Raw genomic sequence first — 11,531 nt, 5'->3', positions numbered from 1 at the left:
GCCTCCCAGTCCCATCCCAGGATTACTAGTCTACGAATGCTAGTACTATTTATTTGAATAGTTTCATTGGCAATAATGTGGTATTTTTTGTCTTTATTTCATGCTGTCAGTCATCATCTAAATAAGTACCCTAAAGTCCAAAATGAAATCAATCAGTTTCAGGGCAGAGTATCTTGTCCAACAAACACAAAAGATATATATCAGAAATTGATTTGGTGTTTATAAAGTTCTAGGTGTGTCTTCTTCATTGCTCTAAATGTCAAAAGCGAAGTTTGACAAATTAAAAAACACACACACACACGAGAAGAGATGCATATTAGCAAACACCGAGAATTGTCAGATATAGATAATCCAAAGTCACTATCTTAAGAATAATACAGCACAAAACCTATGAAGATGACCACGATTAAAACTCAAATGGCTAATACTCCTGTATTGGAAGGGCAAACAAAAAATAAATAGGAAAAAAGAAACGTCAAGTCGTCAGTCTCATTACATACAAAGACTCTGGTTTCTACAATTAATTGTGTCCATCTTTTTTTATAATTGCTAAGGGCCATAATAGTATGGTAAAGTAGTAGAACTATTTGGAAACTTTTCCAGTGCTTGAACCACCTCTCTCATGCCTGGTCTCTTCTGAGGCGTTGGTGATATACAGTTATACCCAACTTTCAACAATGCCAACAAGGTATCTTCTTTCCCTTCCATGTCAGCACGGATCGCCACATCAGCCAACCTTAACACTTTACTCTTCTCTTCACCTGCGGAGGTGGCAGCTCCGATGGGTCCCATTTCATCCGAAACAATCACTTTTCCAGTTAGCAACTCCAGCAACACTACCCCAAACGAGAATACGTCCCATTTCGGGTTGGGTTTCAGGCTACGAAGCGACTCGGGTGCATGGTAAGGAGATATGCCCAATGCACTTGGACTTGGGCTAGGAGTAGGCCCAGATGCGAAGTCCTGGAAGCTATCTCGAGAGGCTGTGGACCTCTTGCTACCAAAATTACGAGCTGATCCATAGGTCTTATGACTGCTATCTCCTGTTACAAGCCTTTCAATTCCAAAATCTCCAATCTTGGGTTCCATATCTGCCCCGAGTAAAATGTTACTGGGTTTCAAATTGCCGTGTACGTGCTTCTTTTCATGAATGTAAGTGAGCCCACGGGCCACGCCTTTAGCAATCTTTAGCCGGATTTCCCAGGGTACGTGACACGGAGAAGAACCAGCTTTTTCTGAAATCACATGAATGCACACTGTTAGTATAAGTAAGTATTTCACACCAGCAGGTCAATGTGATCGAGCTATAAGAACATGTAATTTGCAGTAAATGTAATTCGATAACTTAGAAAATAAAGTGAATAATTTCATATAACTTGTTGAAATACATTGGTCTTTGTTGATCTTGAGTCCCCTACACAAAGGAAATGCCTGAATTGCGCACACAACCAAAAAAGCATACGCATGGCCTACAGAGCAATATGTTAAAAATGGCAGTCATTTTCCATGCAAGTGACAAGTAGAAGAGGGGCGTTTGGCGTATTATGCAATTTTGGATGTGTATATCGCAATCAGGGACAGTGGGCCATTCAGAAGTAGACACGGTTGACTTGCAGTGAACTACCGCTATTTCCACATTAAAAACAAAGCCTTTAATTAGTTACAACTACTCCACCACCTCCTTTACTTCCCCGTCCCCGCACATTTTATCAGAAATTTGTACTACTATGATTTTTCCAAGTTGCGCTAAATATTCCTTCTTTATTTTGAATATTAATTGGACCAATGTCAAAAGAACACAACAAACTATAAACTTTAATATTTCGAAATGTTAAAGGACTACAATTATTCAATTGAAAGAAATTAGGTAATAGGTAGTACTAGTCATATAAATCAATTTCAATTTTGAGAATTTTATCCTCCAAACTCTAGTCAACAACCTTTCTCTCTTACAATTGACACACAAATTTCCCCCTCTAACACGCATTGACCAGCCAATTTTCAGGCAATTGTATTAATTTAATCTCAAGTGTAAACCAACTAATTTAGGAGCATAATAATGAAGATTACTCTGTATTACCAACCAGTGGCGGAGCCCCTCATTGGCTAGAGGAGTCAATTGATACCGCATACATAGGTTAAATGTTTTATTTTGATGTATATATGTTGACCCCCTTTAATATTTTCATATGCTTTCTTATTTATATTTTGACTCCAACACTGTTACCAACTCTAACACCGTAAAATAACAACAATGAAGGCAGTTATGTTATTGAAGTGTAATTTATTGCCAACTTAAACATGGACTTCAGTTTTTTTTTTTTTTAAAATCTAGTATTAACGATAGCATGAAAACAGCAAAAAATGGAAAAAGGAAGACTTACTGTAACGTGCATTAGCAAGGCTGCCATTAGGAACGAAATCGTAGATGACCAGTTTCTCTTCAGCACCCCAGTAGAAGCCACGGATTTTAACCAAATTTGGATGCACCAATTTAGCAATTACCTTAACCTGATTCTCGAAATCTTTAAACCGTTCGACGCCGCTTTCTCCAATCCGCCGCACAGCCAGTGTTGTCCCATCTTCTAACACCGCCTTGTACATTATACTCGAACCACTAGCTCCCAAAATGTAAGCTGATGCTTTAAGCAATGTCTCTAACTCAAGCTCTCTTTCTCCATCAACCGTTACCAATTCCCCTGTTTTCTGCTCTGTTGTCACGTGATTTTGCTGACCTTTTAGGGATATTTCACTTTCTTGGCTCTCTGAATTGGAAGTTTCTGATAAATCGTCACCATCTCCGTGCCTTGGTTTTTTCAAACAAGTCCATGACCTTAACCAGTTGTATTCTTCTGAAGATGCTGACGATGCCCAGTCAAAATCTTTTGCAGTTTCGGCTTCTTGCTTTATCGTACTTTCTATTCTTTTCTTCTTTTTGGCTCGATATACGTACATGAAAATCAGTGCTAGAACTCCTACTGCTGCAATATCCCCAGCTATTATGCCTATAATTGTGCTAGTTTTCAGCCCACTTTTTCCTCCTTTAGAAGAGCCGTTTGGGGATGCTGCTGCTGGGTTTGAGTCAATGGTCTTGGGAATGGCTGCAATTGCTGGAGAAGAAGTTGGTTCAGAGGCATTTGGTAGAGTTGTTATGGTAGAAGGAATTGGACACAAATTTTTCAGAGGGTCACCACATAATTCGGGATTCCCAGAAAAAGCTTTTCTACTTTGGTTGACAAAAACACTAGACTCTGGAATTGCACCACTGAAATTGTTGTAGGAGAGATCTAAGGTTGCATTTTGAGGAATTTTGCTGCCAAATTCTGGTGGGATATCTCCAGAAAGTCTATTAAAAGAAACATTAAAGTAACGGAGATTATTGCCTCCAAAATTGGGAGGCAACGATCCATTAATCAAATTAGAAGACAGATCTAAAAATTGAACTGACTCAAACCCAACAGGAAGAGAACCAAAAAAGTAATTATCTTTCAACGAAACAACAGCTAGGTTACGAAGACTAGTCAGATTTGCCGGTAACCTTCCCGCCAAAGAGTTACCGGAAAGATTAAGAAACTGAAGATTCTTTAAACCTCCGACGAGCTCAGGCAAGTCGCCGGAGATTCTGTTATTAGAAAAATCAAGTTTTTTCAGCTCAGGGGCAGTAAACAGAGTAAGAGGAATAGACCCATTAATGGAATTATTAGAAAGATCAAGATTTGTAAGATATTGAATCATACCAAGACTAGAAGGAACAGAACCAATAAGCTGAGAATTGGGAAGAGACAACCCTATCACTCGTAGGTTTGGGTCTGAAACATTTGAATTTCCACAAGTTACCCCTGTCCATAAACATGGCGTCTCATTCCAAGAATACCACTTTTGCAACACACCTAAAGGGTCACTCAGAATATTATACTTGAATGTCAGTAACAAAACTCCATCAGTATTAAGCCCAGAAGCTTGAAATGCAAGTAGAAGAAAAACAATAATCCTCCTCCACCATAAATGGAGATCAAAGATTTGGAATTTCATGTTGTCTCAAAATGTTCCCACATCTCTATTTTTTCTCTAGAGAGAGAGAGGAAACTACTTGATTAATAGAGTAGAGAAAAAAAAAAAGGCAAAAAAGAATAAGTGGGATTTATGATACAAATGGGACCATGTGAAGCAGTGAATAGAAGTTTTTTTTTTTTTTTAGACCAAAATGCAGAAACACACACACACACAGCTCACCGAAAACCAACCTTCCTCACCAATATGCTTTGTTCAGACCATTGTAGATAGCATTAAGTATTTAAGATATAGTACTTCACCATTAATTGCTTTCAATATCTACTTCTGTAATTTCCTTTTTCCAATGCTTACATATTTGCTAACGTTTGCCAAGACATACTACTTACATTGTATATTCCTGTTCCAAAATACAATGTTTTAAAGTAATGGAAAATAAAGACTTAATTAAGTTAAATAAGGGAATAGCATCTTTAGTAGCTAGGTGACACCAAGGTAGGGTTAGATTTTGCAGAACTACTCTTATACACATGGACTTTAGAAAATGGTTCTCCTTATAATTATTAAACATTATGGCTGTCTTATTTATCATTTTCCATGTGACGAACAGAGATTTTTACTGCAGATTATTTAGATTTTTTTCCAGAAATTGTAGTGCTGGACTATGATTTGTTAAACTGGATCTGAAAGTACTACGTAGTATATATTTAGTTGCATTTAAGGATTCCTCCAGTGTTTTCACGGGACACAAGTTGTATGTTCTGCTAACGTTGGGATTTATTAAAATCAAAAGTTTCAGACAATTCACCTACTAATTAATTATAGTAGATAAGACATATATTAAAAAGGGGTGTGGGGTTTTTTTTTTTTTTGGGGGGGGGGGGGGGGGGAGGGGAGGATGAAGTCATCTGGTCAAAAAATCTGTTCTTCAAAGGGAGTCTGGTATTAGTGGCTATGAATTTGTATAACATAATTTTGAATAAATTACATTAACTTGGTTTTGTTTTTCAAACAAATTTTAAGGGGTAAAAGGTTCAACATATTGAAAATCAGGCTCGCGTGCTCAAATTCAAATGTTGACATTTTCATCATCGGACTATTTATTTGAGAACATTAATTTGTATCTTTTCATGAAATTAATAAGGTACATTTATGTAAGACATGTCATCCACGCGAGAGTTCTAAATTAGGAAACTTCTAAATCTATCATATAGATAGCAATGTTAGCTATGAGTGTACTCATAATTAATCAATAGACGAAAATATAGATCTTCTGATTAAGTCTGGTTTCACGTAGTTGAGCTGAAAAGAAAGATAGTTTGAATAGCATCAAGAGAAACCTTTTTTTTTTTTTTTTTTGAAAAATCCCTAAGACTAGCGGGTTATGAGTTGGATATTGTTACTGTAAGATAGTTTGTTATTGACAAGTTGGAAGTGAGATTCTTCCCACAACGGAAGAAAGAAGTTCCGTGCCTGTCATGTGAAACACTCCCGGGACCGACCTTACTCGTACCGTGTCTGTTAGCCTCGATCATTATGAAATAGCACATAACAGGCACGAGATTGTCTCAACAGGCACGAGACTGACTCAATAGGCACGAGATTGTCTCAACAGGCACGAGATTGACTCAACAGGCACGAGATCGACTCAACAGGCACGAGATCCTAGAGTTAATTATTTTTAATAGAAAAATCAAATTTATTTGAATTTTAAATTCAAAATTCGAATAAATAGTCGTGTCTGTTTGTGAAACAAGACATCTTTTCTGAAAGGGTCTGTTGGTTGCCTATAAATACACAAGAATTCCAACGAAGTGGATATAGAAAATCACAAGTGTTATTGCAGGCTTTGTTGTATCCTGAAGAGAATCGTTTTGTATTTTCCCTAAATTAGTATACATGCGATAACTCTTTAAGGACAGTCGATTTTCACGCCTCAAAGCCAATTTTGTTTATTATTTTCTAACAATCTTAAAGAGTTATACTGCTATGGAGAAATTGATGTCTATTGTTGAGAATCCGAAGGAGTTCATCAAACTTGATCGCTTTGATGGAACGAACTTTACCCGTTGGAGAGACAAGATGATATTCTTGTTGTCCGCTCTCAATATCTACTATGTTCTTGATTCTGCCTTGCCTCCGATGCCTGAGCCCACAGCAGAAGATTCTGACGTAGTCAAGGAAGAAAGGAAGAAACGAGAACATGATGAACTGTTGTGTCGCGGCCATATTCTGAATACTTTGACAGATCGACTCTATGATCTTTACTGCAATCTGAAGTCGCCAAGAGAGATTTGGACTGCTCTACAAACTGCATACCAGAATGAAAAACGAGGTATTGACAAATTCCTAGCTCTACAGTACTTTGAATTTAAAATATTTGATATTAGGCCTATAATGGATCAGATTCATGAACTGCAAATCTTACTATCAAAACTAAGTGATCTTGAAGTTAAATTTCCTGATGCACTTCAAATAGGTGCTATTCTTTGGAATTTGCCTTCCTCATGGAATGACTATAGAAAGAAAATCCTATATTCTATGGATAAAATGACTGTGGAACAATTTCGTACTCACATTCAAATTGAAAGTGAGACTCGTGCTCATGATGCTATTAGTCAGCCTTCGAGTCCCGCAGTCAATTTTGTCAGTCAGAATGATTCAGGAAGTGGGAACAAACATCTGAAAGTTTCCAAAAAGTCTTCTTTTAAAAAGAGAAAGAACTTTAGTTGTCAGCATTGTGGAAAGAAAGGCCATATGATTCGGGACTGCAGATATAGAAAGGCAGGAATAAATTTTAATGCAGGCAAAACCGAAAAGTCTGGAAAGATTAAAAAAATCTGGAAATTCTGAAAAGGCAAACGTAGTGGAAAATTCTACCCAAGGACTGGTTGTCATGGTTTCCGCAATGCAAATTGATATGGTCACAGAGTTGAATGTGGCTACCGCTGCTACAAATACTCAAGACTGGTGGCTAGATTCAGGTGCTACTATTCATGTCTGTTATGACAAGAAGATGTTCAAGACATATGCAGAAGTGCAGGATTCTGAACAAGTCTTGATGGGAAACCATGTTGCGGCAGATGTTGCTGGAAAAGGAAGTATTGAGATTAACTTCACATCTGGCCAGAAGTTGACGTTACTGAATGTGTATCATGTTCCTGATATGAAGAAAAACTTAATGTCCGCTGCTTTGCTGTCAAAGAAAGGCTTCAAGATAGTTATTGAGTCTGATCATGTAATAGTGTCTAAGAATGGTGTTTTTGTTGGAAAAGGCTATAACTGTAACGGCATGTTCAAATTGAGTATTAATGAAATAAATTATGTTTCTGCTTACATCGTTGAGTCTGATTCTTGTTTATGGCATGCTAGACTAGGACATTTAAATTTTGGCTCCTTGAATTATATGTCCAAAAATGGTTATATCTCATGTAAAACTCAACATATAAAATGTGAAATTTGCATACAAGCAAAGATGACAAAGAAACCATTTCGTAAAGTTGAAAGATCCACAGAACTATTAGATTTAATACATTCAGATTTGTGTGAATTAAATGGAGAATTAACTAGTGGAGGCAAAAGATATTTTATTACTTTTATAGACGACTTCTCTAGATTTACATATGTTTACCTACTTAGAACTAAGGACGAAGCTTTTCAAAAGTTTAAAGAATACAAGTCTGTTGTGGAAAATCAAAGGAGTAGGAAAATTAAAATTATTCGAAGTGATAGAGGCGGAGAATATTTTCCTAACGAATTTAATAAGTTCTGTGAAGAGCATGGCCTAATACATCAAATGAGTGCCCCTTATACTCCTCAACAAAATGGGTTAGCGGAAAGAAAAAATAGAACTTTGGTGGATATGGTTAATGCTATGTTACTTAATGCACATTTGCCACATAATTTATGGGGTGAAGCACTACTAACTGCATGTTATATTTTAAATAGAGTGCCTTCAAAGAGTATGCATATTTCGCCTTATGAGCTTTGGAATGGTAGAAAACCAAATTTAAATTATTTTAAAGTGTGGGGGTGTATATCCTATTATAGAGTACCTGACCATCAAAGAACAAAATTGGGTCCTAGAGGAATTAAAAGTGTTTTTGTAGGATATGCACAACACTCCAAAGCTTATAGACTGCTAGATCTAGAATCTAATGTCATTATAGAATCTATACATGTTGAATTTATTGAAAATAGATTTATAAATGACAATGTTGATGAAATGACTGAAATAAATGGAAAACGTATCGATGCTAATAAATTGTCGCTTTCTGAAATTATTAAAACTAAGGAAAGAAGTGATGATATGCAGATAGAACCAAGGAAAAGCCAAAGAATAAGAAAAGAAAAACATCTTGGTTCTGATTTTATTTCTTCACAATCTATAGTATTTCTTGTTGAAGGAGATAAGACAAACGTTTGTAATCAAATTCCTATTGTATTAAATGTTGAAGAAGACCCAAAGACGTTTCAAGAAGCAGTGTCTTCTAGAGACGCTGCCTTTTGGAAAGAGGCCATTAATGATGAAATAGACTCAATTATATCCAACAACACTTGGGTTTTGGTTGATCTTCCTCTTGGATCAAAACCTATAGGTTGTAAGTGGGTCTTTAGGAGAAAGTACAATACAGATGGTTCTGTCCAAACCTTCAAAGCAAGATTAGTTGCAAAAGGTTTCACTCAAAAGGAAGGCATAGACTATTTTGATACATATGCTCCTGTTGCAAGAATAACATCCATTAGAGTCCTTTTATCCTTGGCCTCTATCTATGATCTTTACGTACATCAAATGGATGTTAAAACAGCCTTTTTAAATGGGAACCTTAGTGAAGAAATATATATGCAACAACCTGAAGGATTTGTTCTTCCGGAAAACGAGAAGAAAGTTTGTAAATTGATAAAGTCTCTTTATGGTCTTAAACAAGCGCCTAAACAGTGACATGAAAGATTTGATAGTGTAATACTATCAACCGGATTCGTACATAATAATGCAGACAAGTGCATTTACTCTAAATTTACAAAAGAATATGGAGTAATAATTTGTTTATATGTCGATGACATGCTGATTTTTGGTACGAATCTACAAGGAATTACCGAGACCAAGAAGTATCTAACCTCAGTTTTTAAAATGAAGGATTTAAATGAAGTTGATACTATTTTGGGAATCAAGGTCAAAAGAGATAACAAGCAAGTGACTTTGTCACAAGCACATTATATAGATAAAATCCTTACTAAATTCAGTCATTTAGGAATAAAGGGGTATAATACTCCTTATGATTCTAGTGTTAAGCTAACTGCAAATACTGGAAGAGCAGTAGCACAGTTGGAGTATGCAAGTGCGATAGGTAGTATGATGTATGCAATGCATTGCACTAGACCCGACATTGCATTTGCTGTTTGTAAACTTTCAAGGTTTACCAGTAATCCAGGTAATGATCATTGGAAAGCAATAAGTAGAGTACTTGGATATTTAAAATATACAAAGCACTTAGGCATTTGCTATAATGGTTTTCCTAATGTATTAGAGGGATATTCTGATGCAAGTTGGATTACAAGTGTTAATGATAATAAATCCACATCAGGATGGATATTTACTCTAGGCGGTGGAGCCATTAGTTGGGCATCCAAGAAACAAACATGTATTTCCCATTCTACTATGGAATCTGAATTTATTGCATTAGCAGCTGCTGGAAAAGAAGCAGAATGGCTGAGGAATATGTTACTTGATATAAAGTTGTGGCCACAACCTATGCTAGCCATTTCCATATTCTGTGATAGTGAGACTACAATGTGTGTTGCTCACAATAAAATATATAATGGAAAATCGAGACATATAAGCTTGAGACATGCTTATATAAGAGAATTAATTACAAATGGAGCTATAGCTATAATATATGTGAGATCAAATAAGAATTTGGCTGATCCACTTACGAAGCCATTAGGTAGAGATGTAGTACAACAAACTTGTGGAGGGATGGGGCTGAGACCCTTAAATTAAATACAAGGAATAGGAACCCCACTTTGAGTTAGTATACACTCTAACAATATAAGTTCAATGGGTAATAACAAGTTACTTGTATTGTTTAAGCACTGATCTCCTCTTTAGGAGCCCTAATTCTATTGTACTACTTACTGTTATGTGAGGAGTTAAGGAGTTGTTAAATGCTTGTTATAACAGGGGCATAAAGACAAACTCCAAAGTGCATACTGTTACATGAAGAGGTTGATTAATCTTAATGGAATTATTAATGTCTGGAGTAACAGGGACATAGTAACTAATTCCACCTATATGAATATTGAAGTGGTGCCGCTTCTAGCAAGATTTAAAGGGTTGATCTTGTAAATATTCATGAATTCAGGATGAGCACATGGCCGTAAACGTGCTAAAGCGAATACTGGATTTTCTAAGCTACTAGATAACGCTGTGTGTGTGGTATTTTCGGTTTTGGCACAAGGATTTGTGGTTCAAATCTTAAGATACCATTAACTTCGTCAAAACTTTAATATACTTACACTAAAGGAAAGTTCAAATCTGTAAAAGATACTTTCAATTATTCACAAGTGTTATAAAGTGAAATAACAAACTAGTGGGGGATTGTAAGATAGTTTGTTATTGGCAAGTTGAAAGTGGGATTCTTCCCACAACGGAAGAAAGAAGTTCCGTGCCTGTCATGTGAAATACTCCCGGGACCGACCTTATTCGTACCGTGCTTGTTAGCCTCGGAACTGATCATTATGAAATAACACATAACAGACACGAGATTGTCTCAATAGGCACGAGACTGACTCAACAGGCTCGAGATTGTCTCAACAGGCACGAGATTGACTCAACAGGCACGAGATCCTAGAGTTAATTATTTTTAACAGAAAAATCAAATTTATTTGAATTTTAAATTCAAAATTCGAATAAATAGTCGTGTCTGTTTGTGAAACAAGACATCTTTTCTGAAAGGGTCTGTTGGTTGCCTATAAATACACAAGAATTCCAACGAAGTGGATATAGAAAATCACAAGTGTTATTGCAGGCTTTTTTGTATCCTGAAGAGAATCGTTTTGTATTTCCCTAAATTAGTATACAGACGATAACTCTTTAAGGACAGTCGATTTTCACGCCTCCAAACCAATTTTGTTTATTATTTTCTAACAGTTACTATATTCATGTATTGGGAATAACTTTGGTAGTAATAGTCGCTATCAGACCAACACATTTGATAAGAGTTGTTTTCTGATTGCTGGAATTATCAGTTCTTTTAAAAATGTAAACAGTTATTACTCCCAACAAGAACTGCAGCATGGGGGGGAGGGGGGGGAGAATTAGGCAAATGCAAGATCAAACTCGCAACTCCCAAGAAAGAAATTAATGAGTCTCTTACTTAAAGCTGAATGCAAAAAGAATGCGAGAATGATTATAGTCATTCCATCACTCATTTTTCTCATGGTAGAAGCATAATATGGACCACCTTAAAACCTTATGGAATTAGCACTATAGTTTATAACAATAATGTTTTCTGAGGATG

General features: G+C 36.3%; 2 protein-coding genes across 2 annotated transcripts; one reads left to right on the top strand and one right to left on the bottom strand.

Annotated features, from left to right (window-relative positions):
• Positions 1-316: 316 nt before the first annotated feature.
• LOC104242739 (probable LRR receptor-like serine/threonine-protein kinase At4g37250) lies at positions 317-4,123 on the bottom strand. Its single transcript, XM_009797819.2, has 2 exons — positions 2,385-4,123; positions 317-1,235 (listed from the first exon to the last, which is right to left on the bottom strand). The coding sequence occupies exons 1-2, from the start codon at positions 4,030-4,032 to the stop codon at positions 550-552; spliced, it is 2,334 nt and encodes a 777-aa protein (XP_009796121.1). The 5' UTR covers positions 4,033-4,123; the 3' UTR covers positions 317-549.
• Positions 4,124-6,093: 1,970 nt separating this feature from the next.
• On the top strand, positions 6,094-10,430 carry LOC138885393 (uncharacterized). The gene is made up of 3 exons (XM_070166338.1): positions 6,094-6,567; positions 6,818-7,096; positions 10,374-10,430. The coding sequence occupies exons 1-3, from the start codon at positions 6,094-6,096 to the stop codon at positions 10,428-10,430; spliced, it is 810 nt and encodes a 269-aa protein (XP_070022439.1).
• The last annotated feature ends 1,101 nt before the right edge of the window (positions 10,431-11,531 follow it).

Source organism: Nicotiana sylvestris, chromosome 2 (assembly GCF_000393655.2).
Source record: "Nicotiana sylvestris chromosome 2, ASM39365v2, whole genome shotgun sequence".
NCBI classification, from domain to species: Eukaryota; Viridiplantae; Streptophyta; class Magnoliopsida; order Solanales; family Solanaceae; genus Nicotiana; species Nicotiana sylvestris.
This window is presented reverse-complemented; position numbering and strand designations above follow the sequence as displayed.

Bases quoted from the DNA above. Each gene is read 5' to 3' on its own strand.
- LOC138885393 (XM_070166338.1), top strand. From the start codon at position 6,094: ATGATATTCTTGTTGTCCGCTCTCAATATCTACTATGTTCTTGATTCT. The intron at 6,568-6,817 runs GTGGAACAATTT...ATTTTAATGCAG, and splicing joins ATTCTATGGATAAAATGACT to GCAAAACCGAAAAGTCTGGA. The intron at 7,097-10,373 runs GTTGCTGGAAAA...TCATGAATTCAG, and splicing joins GAAACCATGTTGCGGCAGAT to GATGAGCACATGGCCGTAAA.
- LOC104242739 (XM_009797819.2), bottom strand. From the start codon at position 4,032: ATGAAATTCCAAATCTTTGATCTCCATTTATGGTGGAGGAGGATTATT. The intron at 1,236-2,384 runs GTAAGTCTTCCT...ATGTGATTTCAG, and splicing joins CCTTGCTAATGCACGTTACA to AAAAAGCTGGTTCTTCTCCG.